The sequence below is a fragment of the Lactuca sativa genome, chromosome 3 (assembly GCF_002870075.4).
Source record: "Lactuca sativa cultivar Salinas chromosome 3, Lsat_Salinas_v11, whole genome shotgun sequence".
In the NCBI taxonomy this organism is placed as follows: domain Eukaryota; kingdom Viridiplantae; phylum Streptophyta; class Magnoliopsida; order Asterales; family Asteraceae; genus Lactuca; species Lactuca sativa.
The window spans coordinates 309,781,074-309,801,972 of record NC_056625.2 but is presented as its reverse complement, the minus strand read 5'-3'; the positions used below and the strand labels follow the sequence as shown (position 1 = coordinate 309,801,972).

The following is a 20,899-nucleotide window of genomic DNA, read 5'->3' as shown; positions in this document are numbered from 1 at the left end:
CTTTTTTTCTCTCTCAATTGAACCCTCCTCTCTCTCTCTCTCTCTCTCTCTCTCTCTCTCTCTATATATATATATATATATATATATATATATATATATATATATATATATATATATATATATATATATATATATATATAGTTAGGATCATATATAACCTATAATTATTGTGTGAATGTATGACAAATTCTTAACCAATCATTTTATATAATAAATTTCATTAACTAATTAATTACGTACTAAAATTGTAAGACTATTATTATGGAAACTAAGTCCCTAATTATGGAAGTGAAATTATATCCTTATAATATGATATATTTGTTTTGGCCGTTGCATTGATTTGTATAACATGGTGAAACCAAGTCAGACTCAAATCTTCTATTCTTGAGAACTTGGATTAATAGCTTTTAATGATCTGCAATTCGATAATCAAAAGGAATGGTTGCTATCCAAATTCTTTAAGAATGCATAATATGATAATCTAAGAATGGATAATACGACATTGTTTAAAAGATACATATATTTTTCATAATGTTTATTAATTGTTTTTCTAGTCATTTCTAAGTTATTCAAAGAAAAAGAGAAATAAAAGTCGTTATTGAGTTCTTCCATTTTTTGCTGTGATATTCTTTCAAAAATGGACATCACAAAAAAATCTTATTCTTTGAGCATGTATTACCAATTTTATAGAATGAAACAAGATATTATATTTTGATTTGTAATAATTTTTATATGATTCTCAGTAGAATCTATCAATTTTACAGTAAGAATATTCTTATTATTTATAATATATTCGGTTATATTCTTTAATAACGTTGAATTCATTTAAATCTCTTGTATAGAACATGAATTCTTTAAGAATGTTTAATTCTAAAAGAATGTTGATACAATAAACAACGAAATTAACCAAAACAATGAATGTATTCTTAAAGAACGTCCAATATGCAAGATTTATTATATCGGATTCTTTAAGAATGCGTTTTTTTTTTTTTTTTTCAAAAATGTTAATTTTATTATTAAAGAATATTAGTTATGAACTTGTAATCCGTGCTTTATTCTTCAAGAATGAAAATGATAAAAATAAAAATTTGAAGAATGAAAATGATAAAAATAAATATTTAATTGTGTCCTCTAGAAATAGTTCAAATCAATCTCCAAGAAATCGGTTAGGAAAGTTAATTTTCAAAAGTATTAATTTGTATTCTTAAAGATTACATAAAAAATAATCAATAAATCAACCAAAAGAATCAATGTATTCTTAAAAAATTTCAATATTTTGAGTTTCTTATACCGTATTCTTAAAGAATTCATAAACAACAAACAATAATCAAATTAAAAAAAAAAATATAGGCGGTACCAACCATGATATCGAAGGATATAATAGTTAATTTAAAATGTAAAAATACTTAGTTTGATTTTTTGAAATATAATTCAAATTGCATTCAATAATACGGTCACTTTCCATAAATTATAAATTATTGTTATGGCATTTGACTAATTTATTATTATAATTAATGAAATGTAATGATATTGTATATGCTATCCCATGTTAATATCATGTATCCTAGAATCATAACCCTTTATTTTTTTAATCAAGTGGATAAGAATTGTTCTTATATTCACACAATAATTGTAGTTCACATTTAATCCTAGCCCATATATATATATATATATATATATATATATATATATATATATATATATATATATATATATATATATATATATATATATATATATATATATATATATATATATATGATGTCATTGTGAGTGACCTTTAACACTTGTACTGATAACTTAGATCCATATAATTAAATCACGTGCTCCTTATTTATTTTTCATTCGTAAATTGAAAATACAATAATTGACTTAATCTTGGGTGGCTATAAATATCGGAGCACAAGAACATCGTTCTCACCACTCTTTGGCATTACAGATTGAACTCGTTAAAAGTTTTCTCTCCACTTAGTGTTCATGGCCAACGAAAAGATTTTCTGGGAACCGAGCTAAGACGTGGTGATTTTCCTCCTGATTTCAAGTTCGGTGTAGGAACATCTGCTTTTCAGGCATGTATCAAAACATAATGTTGGTGGCTCATATACATTTGAAGAAAAAAATTAGTGTGTATTCCGTTTAAGAAAAAAATTAAAAATTTTTTTTAGGAGTTTTTAACTTTTAGTTTTAAGAAAAAATTTGTATTAAAAAAATACACTTCATTTAGGTGTATGAGGTTTTAACGTTTATTTGAAACAAAAACTTATGATTTCAAAGTTATATCAAGTATCTTTTTGAGTTTTTAATTTTTAGTTTTAATGTAACTTTACTTTTTTAAAAGTGTCACGTAAGTTTTCGAGAATGTTTACTCAGATAAAAGCTATAACTTTTGGCATCAGCTTGTTTTTGTAAATACCTTTTAACAAAAGCCATTTGATTATGTTTCAAAAATGATATGTTTCCCGTAGAGAATAAACATGCATGACCTAAAATTTCTAGTTAATTTTGGCTATTAGGTTGAAGGTGCCTGGAATAGAGATGGTAAAGGCATCAATATTTGGGATTGTTTCTCACTAAGAAACCCTGGTCTTTCTCTCTCTCTCTCTCTCTAAAAAAATAAAAAAGTATCCTATATGACTTTTACCTTGAATCAAATGGATAACCATCATTTTTTAACAAAAAAAAATGGATAACGATTTTGCAGATAAAATTACTGGAGGTGCAAATGCATGCATCGCGGTTGATAATTATGCAAGAATGAAGGTAATGTGTTTTGTGGGTTTTCACTGTTTAATTAAAATTATAAATTCTATGCTTATTATGCGTATAAAAAAACCCAACAAAAATTTCTCTTGAATTTTCATTTTCAGATATCAAAAACACATATACACACACATAGAGAATACATATAAGGAGAGACTCATGTATTATATGGATTAATTTAACAAAAAATTAAATATAAATGTCAAAATAATTGAAACTTTAAATTTATAAGAAAATAAGAAAAATAATAATATATTATAATGGAAATGTTTTTTATGTTTTAAATTTTAACAAATAATTTAAATAAATAAATAAACTAATAAGTTTTAATTTTGAAAATTTTAAAATTAAAATGTAACTTCACTAATGAAATAGGTATACATTTATTGCAATTATTACTTTAAAATATTATATGAAATTTAATAAAATTGAAAAACTTTTAAAATAACATGTGAAAAAAATTATTTCAAAATAACAATGAAATGATATTTGACAAATTGAATAAGTGTGTCACAAATGACAAAAAAATTCATTTTTTAGAGAGAATATATATATATATATATATATATATATATATATATATATATATATATATATATATATATATATAAAAGATGGTCTTTGACACGTGAATCCTAGGTAATGAGACTTGTAGATTGAATTTATCATATACTAATTAAGAATATCATATGTGCTTTTATATACAAATACATTGTATTTGCTTGATTCTTCTTCTTTGTTTTCTTTGCAACTATCATTAGGAAGATGTTCAGTTGCTGAAGAAAATGGGTGTAGAGTATTACAGATTCTCTATTTCATGGTCCAGAATATTACCAGGTGAATCTCGTCGTTTCAGTCATGTATTATGAGACTACCATATATTTATTATTATGAGAATTGAGAAAAAGAATGAAAACCGACACAATTATGTGTTGGTAAGCCCCAGTTGCATGTATGGGTTAGATGAATAATAAGACACAAAATATTGTGTATTCTCTATTAATTTTATCTTTATAGCAAACACAATAGTTTTTGTTTCATATTAAATCCACCAGGTGGGAAAGTATCCATGGGTAAAAGCTTGGAAGGCATTAATCACTACAATAGGTTACTAGATGAGCTGGAACACCATGGGATCAAGCCGTTTGTCACTCTCTTCCACTGGGATCTTCCAAATGCTTTGGAAGAAGAGTACATGGGTTTCTTAAGTTCAAACATCGTGTAAGTATGTGAAATTATATTATTTTTGTTTTTAATTCTCAATTCATTATTCGTTAATTTTAAATATGTAGCAAGGATTTTGTCGATTATGCGGATGTTTGCTTTTGGGAGTTTGGAGATCGAGTGAAGCATTGGGTGACATTAAACGAGCCCTACAGATTCACTTATTTTGGTTACGTAACGGGTGATGCTGCACCTGGTCGGGGTGGAAATGATAAAGATAGTAACCCTGGAAAGGAGCCATATGTTGTAGCATACAATCTACTCAACTGTCATGCGGCTGCATATAAAAAATATCAGGATGAATACAAGGTATTAAATAGTAAAAAAAAAGTATATTACGAGTTATTGTTTTAAATAAATAAATAATGAATCATTTGACATGTTCAAAAGATTCCATTGTGTTAAAAAAAATACTATGATAATGTAAGAAGCCAGAACTTTTTGCTCACATAGACCCTTAACTTTAATGGTATTTTATGAATAATATGTTACAATTGCTTGGTGTTTTGTAAGATAATAAAAACTTAATTACTCATTTATGACATTAATCCAAATATCACCTACACCTTGTGATTGCGATTGATAAATCCTCAAACCAATGTTTTTAAAACCGGACCGCTCATCAAACCGGTCGTCCGACAAGTTCGATGGTGTAATCGGTTAGCGGTCGGACCGGTTCACAAAACTGGAAAAACCAGACTATGGGCGGTGGAATTCAGAAAATAAGGTTTTTATTAATCATATTCCTTTAAATTCAAATAGATTGTTACTGTTGTTATAATATGAAAAAAAAAATATACTTTTTTTAGTAAAAATAATAATAATAATTAAAAGTAGGACTGGAAGTGTGGAATTATTTTTTTATAATTTATAAAGAAAGAATGGTGCACTTAATTGAAAGAGAATAGGTACTTGAGGGTTATAGAACAAATGAGTCCTATCCCATATAGATGCCCAAACACAAGGGTTACGTGTTATGCAAAGAAGGAAATACTAATGTATTGAATATGCTAGTGGCATAGGTTCTATTAACCGAAGGCTATTAACCGGACTTTTTTTGCCAACAGCATGAATTGAATTTTTTTTATTGTTTGGTGTTTAGTTAATTTTTTTTAAAAACCTGTTTTTAAGAGGTTGAACCGGGTTGTTTCGAGCCGGTTTTTTGTGAACCGCACAGTTTTTGCTGTTTTAGAAAAAAAAAACGGTTTTTGCTTTATAAAAGCGGGTAACCAGACCGCTTCTCGGTTTAACCGAACCGCGGGTTTAACTGCTTGAATTTGCTGGTGTAATTTATCAATTAACTAAATGAAACACCAATTCTTAGGATTATCAAAAAGGTGAAGTGGGAATTACACTTGATTGCAACTTTTTCAAGCCATATCGAGGTCCAAAAAATGACGACGATTTGAAAGCTGTTGCGTATGCTTATGATTTCATGCTTGGATGGTACGCAGATCAGATATAATATGAGGAACAAAAAGTTTTACACTAAATTTGTTTGCTAATATTAACATTGAAATTATATGTTATGATGGCTCATCTTTCAGGTTTTTGGATCCATTAACAAGTGGTACTTGGCCAAAAAACATGGAAAAGTTTGTCCCAGCTTTGAGTTCTAAATGCCCACCTGGTCGTTTGCCTGAATTTGGTGTGAAGGAAATAGAAAGATTGAAAGGTTCTTATGATTTTCTTGGAATAAACTACTACACAGCTAATTATGCTGCACCCTTAAGTGAATCTCGTGATGCTGTTCCTCTTGGTTATCGAACAGATTGTCACTACTGGGCATCAGGTAATGGAAAACTAATAGGCTAGATTAGTTTACAACATTTATCAACTTTCTCTTCTACAGATAATTTGTGATAGTGAAAACAAGTTATATATCAATATATCATCATAATGATTCATGTTTCTCAAAAATATGTTACATGTTTTTCTTTTTCTTTTTTCTCATGTTTCAGGGCGAGATCCCAATGGTAACGATATTGGAAAAAGGGTAAGATAACTATACTATAAATAACAAAAGAAACAAATGAACATGCCCACGAGAAGATTAATAAATTCAAATATCTTTTACTTTGCTAAACATATATTTCCAATTAACCGTGTTTATAACAACTTTGTAGGCATACACAATTGACAAAACTGAAGACAAAGGGTCATTTGTTTATCTTTATCCTGAAGGGCTTACTGGGCTCTTGGATTACATAATCAAAAAGTACGATGTTCATGAGAAACACATCGTAATTACTGAGAATGGTAAAATAATAATCCATTGGGTTCTGTATCTTTGATATTGTTAACTGTCTCCAATCGTTATAATTGTTCCTAACCTTCACAACGGTTCTCATATAACATTAACTATACCTAAATCACATTTATAAACATGCTATAATAAACAGACACGTCGTTTTCAACACATATTTTCTAGACGACACTTAATAAACTTAGAAATAATATTATTATTAAGTCTTGCTTATGCTTTCAACAGAGTTTATTCCAAGTTTAATCCTCAAAAACTTTGAGTTTATGATCACATTGTTATCTTGTGACAGGATTCCCACAACTAAATAATCCTGACAAAACATATGAGCAAATTCGAGATGATACAGAACGAATTACCTACATAAAAGAGCATATCGAAGCAATAAAAAAAGCCAGGGTGTAAGTTAAAGCGGATTCATTTATTCATTTTATTTATTCCCACGTCAAGGGATAATGATTAAACACAGTCTTAATCTTTTTGTATGATGTTACAGATCTTACAGGAACATTATGGGGTACTTTGTATGGTCATTCATGGATAGCTTTGAATGGAGAAGTGGTTATGGTGACAGATTTGGTATGATCTACGTTGATTACAAGAACAATCTCCAGAGGTACCCCAAAAAATCTGCAAATTGGTTCAGAAGGTTTCTTACTAAGGACAAACCTAAAAAGAAGACTCTTGAGAAAGTGGGGCTTCTAAAAAGAGCCCTAGAAGTGAATGTGGAATATGAAGAAGAAGATGGAGTCAATGATGAAATGATTGAGGCAGAAGAACCAATTGAAGTGATTCCAAAACTGAAGAAGGCGAAAGCATGAAAAAAGGCCAAGTTACGACATGTCTGGTCGTTCTTATTGCTCTAATAAGTTTACGTTTTGTGTGCATGAAATGTTTTCCAAGCAGAATTTTGGGGAAGTAACTTTAAGCTTGAATAAAGCCCCGAATCATGCTGCTTAATAAATTCATATTTTCGTATCCATGGATCTTTTAAAGTTCTCAGACATGAGATATGTAATAACTCTTGACGAGATATAATAATTAGTGATTGTACGTCAAATGTGAATCCTTATTCTAATAAATAGATAAGTGATATATTATTAAAATTTCTCATTAATATTATATATCACATATGATGTCACTTGTCAGCCTTTAATTATCAATTTTAAATTTTAAATTTTTTACTCTAATTAAATTAAATTAATACTTGATTCTACATTTTAAATTTCAAATTTCAAATTATTTCACTCTAATATATTAAAGTAATAATATTAGATTAAAAAATAAAATAAAATAAATTTAAATTATAAGGTGATATAACTTCATCTATTTATTTAAATCAACGATTATAATTTTATATAATTAAAAAAATATCTCTTAAGTAAGAATTTATTTAAAATAATTGATTAATAATCTCATTTTTAATAAGAAAGTTTAATTAATGTTGTTTTTAAAGGCTGCTACATGAGAAATCGTGCATGGATAATCAACACGTGTTCATACCATTTGCATTTGATACGTTTGGTTTCCTCGCACAAGATGCGGTAGAGCTTCTTAATAGAGTACAACGGATCATGCATTGCAATGGTATATTCCCTAGTTGTATGAATGTTGTTTTTAAAAGATTGAGCTTTGCTATACAAAAAAGCTTAGCGGCGCAACTTGTTGCCCGTTTGCCATCTCACTTGTTGTACGATGATAATTAAATTTATCGTCATTTAAATAATATATATATATATATATATATATATATATATATATATATATATATATATATATATGTTTAAAAAAAATTAATTTTATAATTATGGTTCTCACGATAAACTAGTGCATTATAAAGCCATAAAATGGCACTGCTAGGCAGGAGCTAGCAGCAAACAACTATTACAAAGCAATCAGGACATCACGACTTTTTAAAGAATGAAAATGATAAATTTAAACAACAAACTCAAAAGAAGAATCCATAATAGTTTTTTTCCTTTGGAACAAGGCCTCATTGCTCACATACCAAATCTCCCAAATCTTTGCATCGATCACCCCGTCAAACGCATCTTTCACAACCGGGCAACCTTAAGCCCTTAGAATGCAACATATCAATGTATAAGCATAATGATGGATATTTATTAGTTGGTAGCGAATGTATCGGATTATAGTTAAAAATATATTTCATTTTTTTAAAATTTTTTATTTTAAGGCCATAACTTTTTGTCCTCTATACATAAACATTCATATCAAAATAAAATATTTTTTTTAATTTCAGATCATTCAGGTCATATGAAAATCTATATTGTATCTAGTAATCTATCTATTAATTAATCATTGTATCTGTTAATTAATTATAATAAACGTGAATAAACTTGACACATAGTCACTATTGTTGAGAAAATGGCGACATGAATTTGTTTTCAAAATGAATTTTACTATTATTTAGTAACAAAAACGATTGTTTTGAGAATTCAGACACAATGATTTAATAAAACCATGAAAAAAGTGTTGTTATTAAACATTTTGTCAAATAATTGTGGTTGTAAACTTTTTCTAGACACAACTATTTTTTTATATTGACTATTGTTCATCTGATCACACGATGTTTTTTTTTTTTTTCACTTTCTGCGTTCTATTATATAGTCACAAAGTGATTGTTTATTGAGATTTTAGACACATCTACATATCTTAATAAAAGACTTTTTTTCCATGTCTTTTCCGTGTTCGTTTTCAGCAAAAAGTGTTTTCACCTTTATATCCTTCATGCATTTAATTTAATTAATATTTTCGAAATCATTAATTTGTATTCATTTTTGAATTTCCTAATTCTCGGCTCCCAAATCTAAACTCCTTCTATTTATCTAGGGTTTTAATATTGATCTAAATAGTAATTAAACATGCAGAGAATCAGGGAAGAAGAGAGACTAAACCAAATACGACGAATGAGCTTTTAAACTTACCATCCATCTTGATTAATTTTTTGAATAAACTGGTGGGCACCAGTTACTTTTTAACATCGATGTATGCTTTTTTTTTGTTTTGTTAAATCTTTTTATGGATTTGTATAATTGTCTGTGTGTATTCTCTCTTGAAAGTTTTAGAAGCTCGGTAAAACTCAAAGTAAGTTTAGTTTATGCTTGTTTAGATTTTTTTGATGATTTTAGCCCTTGAATTGTTTTATTTGCCTATTACGTTCATTTCATATTTTTTTACTTTAAATCTTCATGAAAATGCTATAAGTACTTAGTGATCCACTAATTCGGTTTAAGGCTATTCAGTTGAAGGTGTTATCCTGCTAACGAATTAGTCTAATAAATACAGCTTGCAAATTCTGCCCACTAGGTGTTCGATATAATGTGAGAGTGAGTTACAGTTTAACGTTTTGACCTTTTATTGAATAGGCTGAATGTCATTGATAAAAAAAATTCGACTGTTTAGTGAATTCAGTTGTTATGCATTGAGAGTTTTTTGTATGGAAGAAGGATTCTAATGGGGGTCCATAATCTAGGGTAAATAGAATACTCATTCATTAATTATGTGGTCTTTTGTGATCAACCAAGTAGAACCTCAATTTGTTTGATTTGTAACTTTGCTTCAGTTTCTCATCACTTACAAATTGGCTTTTTTTTTTATATAACACTCATTCATTTATTATGTGGACTTTTTTACATCACACTAATACATGGTTCTTTCTTCTTATATAGACTTGCTTGATCACTAGAACAAAGTCATAAAGAGTGAGGAGCTGTATGATCACGCCTTCGCCTTGCCGCGATCCCCTAATGTACCTGGAACTGTAGAGTCTATTGGATTGTGTCATGGGCTCGGTCCATAGCCTAGTTTGAATACCGGTATTGGGCCTGTCCAACCGTGCATTATTTTGTATTAGGGTTTAGTATATAAGCTGCATGCATGCAGATTTAGATGTTATCGCTTTTATTGTTTTTTTTCTACATCTCTTGTAAACCCTAGCTCGCCTCTACAGTGGAAGTTCTTCATCGAGCTCTGCTGAGGCATGACTCAGTTTTGAATCATAAGCATAAGTTTGATTCCGTTCTGTGTTCATACTCATATTAATCATACACTGTTTCATTACTTTTATCGTTCTTGTGAAAGATGTAATCAATCTAAGAGTTTTTGAACTCATCAATTGGTATCAGAGCAGGAGACTGTGTAATCCATACACACCTCTTCTGTCGAAGAAGTTCATAGGGTTTTAATTCCGCATTGATCGATATTTATTGAGCCGTTACTCTTTATTGATGTATCTCATTAATTGTTAATCTAACCCTATTGAAAAATTACAAGTCTGATCTTTTACAGGTTTTTGATCAAAGGTATTCACAATGTCTATGGACGATTCTCAAACCAATCCGATAAATATCTCCAACAGCATAGGGTCTACAACAAGAATACCGATCTTGTATATGCAAGACTATGAAGTTTGGATGCATCACTTTGAAGACTACGTGATTGGATTGGAGGACAATGGGTATCTAATCTGGGAAGCAATCACTTCAGGCCCATTCGGTCACTCAAGCACATCAAAGATTGTTAAAACACAGAAAGATTACAATCAGCTTATCAATGACGTCAAAGACATTCCTCAAGATGAAAAAGAGAAGTTTCAATGCAACATCAAAGCTCTATGGATGATAAGGTTTGCGTTTCAATCGGATACGTTTTGTTTGGTAAGTTCCTGTGCTACAGCTAAGGAGATCTGGGATAGATCGAAGGAATTATATTCCACAGATGAAGATCTGGAACACTCAATTCAAACTCTCCTATTATCTGTGTTTGGTGATTTTAAACAAAAGCCTGAAGAAAAACTTGTCCAAACTTTCGATCGTTTCAATCATCGTTTGAGTAAGATGATAAAGCATGGAATTGAAAGAAAGGTGATTGAAAAAAAGGTCACTTTCATGAACGGTCTCAGACCTGAATGGATGGATGTTGTGTCAACTGTCAAAGCTCATGAACAGTTCAAGTCATACTCTCTGGCAAAACTTGTGGGCATTTTAAAATCCCATGAGAATGCCTTATCGAAGGAAACAAATGTGGTTTCGGGTCTGGGTTCTTTAGCTCTTGTCTCCAAAGGATAGAGTTCGGTTGAAGAAGAAGAGGAATTAGATCTTGCAGATTTTGATCTAACCAACAAAGAATATGCAATGATTGTGTCAAATCCCAGAAAATTCATCAAGAAGAAATTCCCAGCCAACAAGAACCGAAACTGGCAGGGAAGTTATAGCGCCGAAAGGATCAAGGAGGAACCGAAGATGGGGTCAAAGTCCTAAGAGTCAAAGAAGGAAGCTAAAATTGGAGGAGACTCAGGATTCGACTGTCATTACTGTGGAGGCAAAAATCATTTTGCTAAAGACTGCATGCTGAGAAAGAAAGAAGAAAAGACAAACGAAGATGATGAGGAAGCGAACCTCATGAGAAGATTGGAAGAGATAAAGAAAAGAAAGTCTGTTGTTAATAACTCTACCATGAATGCTTTAATTGTGCAGGGTTCAAACAACAGTGATGAGTTTGGAGGTGTGGAGGTCTGGTCCACAGATTCGGAGGATGATGAAGTTAGGAAGCATACTCACGGAAAAGCTATGATGGCAAAAGCAGAACAGAAAATGGGGAGATGCTTTGCAGTGACCGAGGGTGTGTCCCAAATGAGAGGATACACAACTGATGGGGGAGTTGAAGAAGAAAGAGAGCAAGAGGACATATGTTTTGCTGCCAAGCCTGTCAGCACTCAGATCAACGAATGTGATGAGTTGATCAAAAAGGTACAAAATATTCTTGCTTCTCTAAAAATACCTGCTAATAATTATGAAAAGGAGTTAAATAATTTAAAGTCAAAATTCTCAACCATAAGTTGGAGTCTCACCCAAACCCGTGTCACGAATTCTAACCTAACTGATCAAATCAGCAGGATTTCTTCAAAGAGTGAGGAACGAAGAATGTGGATCGAGCAGAAGGAAAAGGAATTAATCAGATCTAAATATGATTCTATTTATTTGTAGAGAGACAATCTTAAACTTCTCAAGCAGAGAAATGTTTTTTGTTTAATTGCTAAGAGACTCTATTTTAACATAACTCAGTTGCATCTTGATTGTGAAATAGGGAAGAAAATACATCGTATGATTTTACCTTTCATTGAATTAAAGGATGATGAAATCGATGCAGAAGCATACAACTGTGAAAGCGTTGTATCTTCCGACGAAGTGTCTCCAGCATATAAGATAGGTCTGGACAAAATTGAATCCTACATAAAGTCCAAGGACCACAAGGACATGCTCAAAAATCTGTTAGATGAATATGATAGATTGAAACTGAGAGCCGAAACTATACAAAAATTTGACTCCTTGAATGCCAACTTAAGTTCAGAAAACAAAATTGATGCTGAAAATACATCTGAACTTAATGAGGATGATGATATGAGTGAAATTTTCGTAGAAGATTTGGTAGACTGTTCTGAATTCACCAAAAACGAACCCAAGTCTCATAAGAACCTTATTTCTGAAAACTCTATTGAGTTTGCTCGTTCCTCTACCGAAAAGTCCAAAGTTCTCAAAGCTAAAGCCGTCGTGTACCAAAAGGTTCAGAATAACCCAAATCAAGTCTACACTGTGCCGGGAGTCACTCCACAACAAACTGCAGAGTTAACCGCTATGGTAGAAGAAGACAATGTTGGTGGATGTGATGAATTCTTTTGGTTGGCCCAAATCGACAACGCAGACGAAACGAAGGGTCTCTCTCAGAAAACCTCATGGAGAGTGAAAGGTAGATATATACCTGAACCACTAAATGAGCCTACAAAGTACGATGTGCCAAGCACAAGTGGAACTAAACCATCTGTGGATGAACCGATGCAAACCACGAGTGATATTTCTTCAACAAAGAGTGAATGTTGTGCTCATGCTTCTAAAAGAAAGGCCAACATTCATAGAAATCCAAAACATGTGGCTGATCGAAAGCATCAACGAAACATAAGATACAAGAAGAATCTCTCCGAAAGAAAGCGATTTTGGAACTCTAAGAATCCTGATTTTGTAAGGATTGAAAGGAAGTCTAAATTGGAAGAAAACTCAAGGAACCAGAAGCACAGTTATGATAGGAACCGCAAAGAAGGTTTCAGTCCTTCAACAGATAGGAACCGAAAGGGTAGTTTCGGTCCCTCGACTGAATTCAACCGAAAGAGTGATTTCGGTCCATCACCCATCAACAACCGAAAGGGTGGTTTCGGTTCATCTTCCAACTACAATTGAAAGGAGAGTTTCGGTCCTTCTTCCTACAACAACTGAAAGGAGAGTTTCGGTCCCTCATCCAACTCCAACCGAAAGAGCATTTTCGGTCCTTCATCCTATAACAACCAAAAGAAGAGTTTCGGTCCCTCATTCCATGGCAAACGAAATAAAAATTTCGGTCCTCATGCTTACAAGTCTAATGATCAAAACCAAGAATCTAATGTCTCTCCTAAATCCAAATCTCTAAATTCCAGTCCTTCAGTCAAAAACCCCAGTCCTCCTAAGTCAACAAAAATTAAAGTTTTCATCATTAAAAGAAAAGATGAAACAACTTTAATTAAACGCACATATATGGTTGATATTTCTCTTACTATACCATGTCATGTAAAAGGCTCACAAGGACCCAAGAAACTTTGAGTTCCTAAATCTGCTTAATTTTTTGCTGGTTATACGTGACGAACAGTTTGACGAAGAATGGTACATCGATAGTGGCTGATCGCGTCACATGACAGGAAGGAAGGAGGAACTAAGAGAGTTTCGTTCTCTCAAAGATGGTGGTATTGTGAAGTATGGAAACAACTCTTTTGGAACTATTAAAGACTATGGAATGATCACTAATCGCGAGTTCTCCATAAGGAAGGTTGCATATGTTGAAGGGCTCCAACACAACCTCATCAGTGTATCACAGCTGGTGGTTGGTACTGGGTTAAAAGTGTCATTTGACGATGAAGGCTCAGAAATTGTTGAGAAGAAGTCAAACAACATTCTGTTGAAATCAAAGCGAAAAGGGGAAATGTATCCCCTGAACCTCAATCCGATAAGAGGTAAACCAGTAGTCTGTTTACTCACAAAGGCTCACTCCGATGAAAGCTGGTTATGGCACATAAGACTATCTCATATGAACTTCAAGGACATCAAGAAATTGGTCTTAGGTGATCATGTTCGAGGGCTGCCAGTTCTGAAATTAAATAAAGAACATCTATGTGCAGCGTGTGAAATGGGAAAGCAGAGTCAACAGAGTCATCTGTCTATTATCAACACTAAGGTAATAGAACCATTGGAGTTACTGCATATTGATTTATGTGGTCCATCGTCCATCGAAAGCATTGGGGGAAACAAATATATTCTGGTTATAGTAGATGATTTCTCAAGGTTCACATGGACCTTCTTTCTCAAGCATAAGTCTGAAGCTACACCAAAGCTCAAGCTCTTCATTAAACAGAAGGAAACGCAACTAAGAAAGGTTGTTCGTAATATAAGGAGCGATAATGGCCTGGAATTAAAAAAAAAAAAGATTTTGAATGTTTTCTTGCTGAAAAGGGGACGACTCATAATTTCTCAGCCCCTATACTCCACAACAAAACGACATTGTTGAAAGAAGAAATCGATCCCTGTGTGAAGTTGCTCGCACCATGTTATGCTTCACATCCTTGCCTTTATACTTCTGGGCTGATGCAATTGCGGCTGCATGTTATACTCATAATCGATCTTACTTGAATAAACGGTTCTCCATTACTCCTTACGAGATCCTGAACAATCGAAAACCAAACGTGAAATTCTTTCATGTGTTCGGTTCTAGATACTTCATTTTCACCTCCAAAGAGAATCGAAACAAGTTCGATGCTAAGGCGGATGAAGGAATTTTCTTAGGCTACTCTCTGACCTCCAAGGCATATAGAGTTCTCAATAAACGCTCAAAGAAAACTGAAGAAACATACTATGTCACTTTTGACGATAGTTATGTTAAGAAGTTAAAAGCAACAGAAGATGCATCACACGACATATTTCCAAAGAATGGTCAGGTTACTATCTCCATCTCGAATCTTTTCGACCAATTCATGCTTTTGTTTGATGAGCCTCAAAAAGCGATTGACTCTGAATCAACTGCGAGAGATAACAAAGTTGATAATCTGAAACAAGTTATAGATAATGCTGCTAGAAAAATGGCTGATGATCATTCCAAAGGAACCGAAAGTGAAGACGCAAGTGAACCTTCTGGTGACCGTCCTGTTATCGAGGGGAGGGTTATTCTTCTCATCATGATCAAGGTTCTTCATTCCAGGGGGAGAACTCATCGCCAAATACAACAGCCTCTACTGAAATTCCGACCAATGAAGGAGGTACAAATGCTGGTCCTAAACAGGAATCATTCTTCGAGGGGGAGAAAACTAGTGGTGAAGATGACAATTTTTCTGAACTCAAAGAATAAATCAATGTTGAATTGGATCCTATCTATGATCCAAAGTTTCCTCCACTTGTCAAATGGACCAAAGATCATCCCCACACTCAAATTATTGGGGAATCCTCAGAAAAGGTGTTAAATCGCTCTCAAATCAAAGCGAAACAGGCTGCCCTATTTTCAAAAGTCGAGTTTTGTATATTCAATTCATTCGTGTCCAAAATTGAACAAAAGACTATTAATTCAGCTCTTGATCATTCAGACTGGGTTCAAGCCATGCAGAATAAGTTAAATGAGTTTGAACGAAACAAGGGATGGCGTCTTATTCCAACACCAAAGGATGCTTCGGTTGTCGGTCTCAAATGGGTGTTCAGAAACAAGATGGAAAAAGAAGGAAATGTCATTCGTAATAAAGCAAGGCTGGTGGTCAAAGGATATTGTCAGGAAGAGGGAATTGATTATGAAGAAACCTTTGCTCCAGTGGCTAGATTGGAGTCTGTTCGTATCTTTCTTGCGTATGTAGCTCACAAGAACTTTGAAGTCTATCAAATGGACGTCAAATGTGCCTTCCTCAACGGTGAACTTGAAGAAACCGTATATGTTGAGCAACCGCCAGGATTCGTGAACAGGAAGTATCCTGATCATTGTTATATCCTCGACAAAGCTGTCTATGGCCTGAAACAAGCTACCAGAGCATCGTATGAAACTCTCACTCGTTTCTTAAAAATGTCTAAATTCAAACAAGGTTCGGTTGACCCAACCTTCTTTCATAAGTGAGAAGGTAACCACCTTATGATAGTCTAGATTTATGTTGATGACATCATCTTTGGCTCCACGAATCCTAGCTTAACAGTTGAATTCCGAAAGTTGATGGAAACTAAGTTTGAGATGAGCTCAATGGGTCCAATTAATTTCTTTCTTGGATTGAACATTAGACATGGAACCGAAGGCATTTTTATTAATCATGAAGCATATACCAAGACTTTGCTCACCAAGTTTGGAACAACGGGAGACTCCAAAGTAAAAGTGTCGATGGCCTTTGGAACCAAAGTCACACCATCATTGGAGAAACCAGCCGCTGATACAACACTTTATCGACAGATGATCGGGTCTCTGATGTATCTTACCGCCAGTAGACCTGATATCATGTTCTCTGTCTGTTATTGTGCTCGCTTTCAAGCCAACCCACAAGAACCTCATCTTCAAGCAGTGAAGAACATCTTTCGATATCTAAAGCGAACCTCATCTCTCGGTCTATGGTATCCAGCCAACTCCAGATTCTTCGTTCAAGCATTTTCAGATGCCGATCTGGGTGGCTATGGATTGGATCGTAAAAGCACCACAGGAGAATGTCAATTTTTGGATGGAAAATTAGTCAGTTGGCAATCAAAGAAACAAACTTGTGTTTCGTTATCCACTACGGAAGCCGAATACATTTCTGTAGCATCCTGTATATCTCAAGTCGTATGGATACAGAGTCAACTCCGGGATTATGGCTTAAACATGAAGAAAATCCCATTATATTGTGACTCTGAAAGCACAATAAGAATTTGTCACAACCCAGTGCACCACTCGAAGACTAAGCATATCGCCCTGAGGTACCATTTCATCAAGGATCACGTCGAAGATGGCAACGTAGAAATTCACTTCGTTAGAATGACTGATCAACTGGTAGACATATTCACAAAGGCCTTACCTAAAGCAAGCTTCAATAAGATTTTACAAGGCCTAGGAATGATGCAAGCCGAGTCAGTACCGAAATCGTCTTTGCTTTCATAAAGGTAACAAGCAAAATAGAGCGAACCTATATGAACCGAAATGAACCAAACGTTCGGTCTATTTCGGGTGAAGTTCGACCATGAACCGAGTGTTCGGTCTATTTCGGGTTCGGTTCTTCTGAACTTATTGTATTTCATTAAGGCATTTCAGATGTAGTCTTTTGCATACTTTTTCATTATCTCTTTTCTACTCATAAAATCCCAAAAATATTTTTTTTCTTTCGTTCAATCGGTCAATTCTCACAAAAGTCCAAAAAAAATATTTCTTTTAATTTTTTTTATCTATCTCTATATTTCTAACGTTTTTATGTTTGTCTAAGTGTGATTCTCGATGGCACAGCTAAGGCGGGTAAAAGTTATTTTTTGTTAGTTAGGCGTCCTTAGAAGCATGCTGTTGTATGTAGACTCAAGCCTCAACTGATTCTGAGTGAAGCCTTAATAACATGATCAACACCAATCATGTTTTCCCAATCCAAGCTATTAAGTTCACTCTAATTATGAGCTACCTTACTCTACTCAAACTGAGTGTAGAGTGTTCTGCTTGGTCCTTCTTTCCTTTAAAAGCAGAGGTACATTCGCTTCTTACACCATCTCCATCACCTTTCTCCATTATATTTCGTTCCATCAATATAACCCCTAAGACTCTCAGTTTTAACCACTGAGGTTTATGGTTATACAAAATCTGCATTCATGATCTTAGTTTCATGCTACTATGTACTAAGTGAAACCCAAAATTCAACACCACTAATGAATTGACGGTAAATTCAAAAATTCAAGATATTACTTGTTACCCAATGAAATCTCGTTTTCTTTTTGAGTGATCTATATGAAATTGCTTTTCACCAAGGCTTCTCTAACCCTAAAAGATCCAATTTTTTTTTGAGATTTCTTCAATTCTCTCGTCACTATAAAGCATTTCACACCTACTTGTTCAATAGATCACAATGATCTCACAAGTACTTCATTCACTTTTGGTCTTATGTTAAGTATCGAAATTATGAATTGAAGCGAAAGCCACCCTCTTTAACCTTTAAAAGACACCTTTCAAAACTTCTCAACAAGCTATTGATCGTTATTTCATGGGAAACCAAGCAAGCACTTCAATGTCTCTCTTGACTTTGAAGGAAGTGATTTTTGCCCATAATCAATCGTTTTATGTCTAAATACGACATCACAGATAATCCCAAAAATACTCGTTTTATTTCTTTATTTTTTACACCCTTTGCACGAAAATTTTTAATTTTTCCAAATTCTAAGTTTCACACAGATTCATGATTCAAATGATCAAGGCACAAACACTCAAGCGTCATAAGGGGAAACGATTGGGATAAAGTGGTTGCTGACTCAGCAGAAATCCAAACGGTTTGGCGATTTGAAAAAGGTGAGTTTTATGAAAAGGCGTGAAAATGGGAAACGTTTTTCTCTCTCCCGCGTCATCTTCGGCACACCAACTATTCACACATCAACTCAGGCGCTATTTTTGAGATAATCCAAGATTTCAGCCGGATTCTTCTTTCTCTTCCTTGTACGTATAAAAGGAATTCGAATGGTACTCTCTCAACCTTTATCACTTCCAAAAAGCTCTCAAAGAAACCTGGCGATTTTCTGCAACTGTTCATTGTCATCTTCAAGCTCCTAAAATGGCAGAATCCTCATCCGTTCACGATACCTCAGTTCGTCAACCCTTACTCACTATCAAACCCCAACAGAACCTAATCATTGATCTCACTCCCTTCGTATATGAGCCCTATATGTTGTATGTGGTTGAGTGTCTCAAATACTCACCACTCGTCGACGCACTGACAAAGGTTGAAGTTGTTCCTATGTCATTCTTGTCACTCGTCTACTCTACGGCGTTCTACGACAAGGCTAATGAATGGATCCACTTTGAAATTCACGACGAGAAGGTCTCTATCTCTAAGAGTCGATTCTGTGCCCTAATTGGTCTTTCTCAAGATCCGTCTCTGGTAAACCCTGATTCCATTACATCTGGCCAACTGTTTAGAATGTTTTATCAGATGGGGTATACTGAAACCCTAACAACCGTCACCAAGTTCTAGAAGTCCTACCTTCCTCCTCAATGGAATGGTCTTTTCACGCTCTTATTCAAGGGATTGTCTGAGCAGAGCGCTGGTTCTGACGGTGCTAGCAAGGCATTCATGATGGTGCTGTATGGGTTGTACAATGGGCTTAACCTTGACTATGGGTCCATTATTTGGCAGCAGTTGGTTCAAAGCCTAGTTTCTTCGTCCAGGCCTTCGGAGATTTCATGTGGGCGTTTCTGGTCTATCATCACCAAATGGGCAATGGATCGTAATCGTGTCCCAATTATGGCGGATTCCTTGCTTTCTTCTGTCGCCACTTTTCATACGACAAAGATCATCGTCACTGATCCAAAAAAGTTTTCGTACATCGGATCTATTCCTGAAGCCATGCTCATGTGTATCTCAGTATCGAGTAATCTTCTTCAACAGTACAGGAAACGTCCATCTGTTGGTCCACGTGATCTTACACCCACAATGCTTCGCTCCATTGAAGAGGCTGACAAGCCAGCCAAGAGGGACAAGAAGCCTGAATTGCAGAAAGAGGGAACGGTCACAAAACCATCCAAGGGGCAGACCCCCAAGAAGAGAAAAACTGATAAGGCTGCTCCTTCTCAACCACAACCCAAAAAGCAGAAGAAGCCTGCTAGGAGACTTATTCCTCCTAAGCAGAAGAACGCTCTACCCTCAGATTCTGATAACGAAAGTTCTGATGAAGAGGCTTCGGACCGAGGGGACACTCTGCCTCGCTCCCATACTCCAGGTATTCCGGTTCGTTTTTTGCCTCCTTCACCTCCACCTGTTACAATTCCAGTTTCAATCCCTCCTATCTCTCCAATAACTACCTCTCAAACTATTCCTATTCCCACTCCCATTTTCACAGATACAAACTCTACCACTACTACTAAACCTACCTTTACCACTCCCAATCCACCTATAACCGAACCTACATTCACAACCGAACCTCCACCTTCTTCAAAACCCTTGTCTCCTACACAATCTACTGAAACAACCCCCATATTTCACATATTTCAGTCCTTATCGAGTGCAGAGTGAGGATGATGACAACGAGCCCATTACCAAACGTCATCTCAAAGCAGTAAATGACAAGCTTGATCAACTGCTTTCCTCTTCCTCCTCTAGTGACCCTTCAGAAGCTGCTTTAAAAGCATTGTTCTCGTCAGTTGTTGTCGAACACAGCGCTACCCTATCTGCTGCAGCCAAGGCTATTGAAGCCTCATCTTCCCAATGTCAACAGGCCTCTATCGCTGTTGATGCCTCAACTAAGGAGTGCAAGGAAGAGACTGCAAAAGTCGATAAACTAGTTTCCGAAGCTCACTTATTTTTAGATTCCTTGCAGGCTGCTGCTGCCAAGAATGCTGCAACTATCATCACCTCATTAGAGACTCTTCAAAAGACTCTTC

At 34.2% G+C, this 20,899-nt stretch overlaps 1 protein-coding gene across 1 annotated transcript; it reads left to right on the top strand.

Moving 5' to 3' along the window:
• Positions 1-914: 914 nt before the first annotated feature.
• On the top strand, positions 915-7,307 carry LOC111877166 (beta-glucosidase 24). Its single transcript, XM_023873692.3, has 13 exons — positions 915-920; positions 1,902-2,069; positions 2,514-2,583; positions 2,702-2,760; positions 3,522-3,597; positions 3,816-3,981; positions 4,053-4,293; positions 5,309-5,430; positions 5,532-5,776; positions 5,946-5,980; positions 6,111-6,243; positions 6,540-6,648; positions 6,744-7,307. Exons 1-13 carry the CDS (start codon positions 915-917, stop codon positions 7,066-7,068), a joined length of 1,755 nt encoding a protein of 584 aa, XP_023729460.3. The 3' UTR covers positions 7,069-7,307.
• The last annotated feature ends 13,592 nt before the right edge of the window (positions 7,308-20,899 follow it).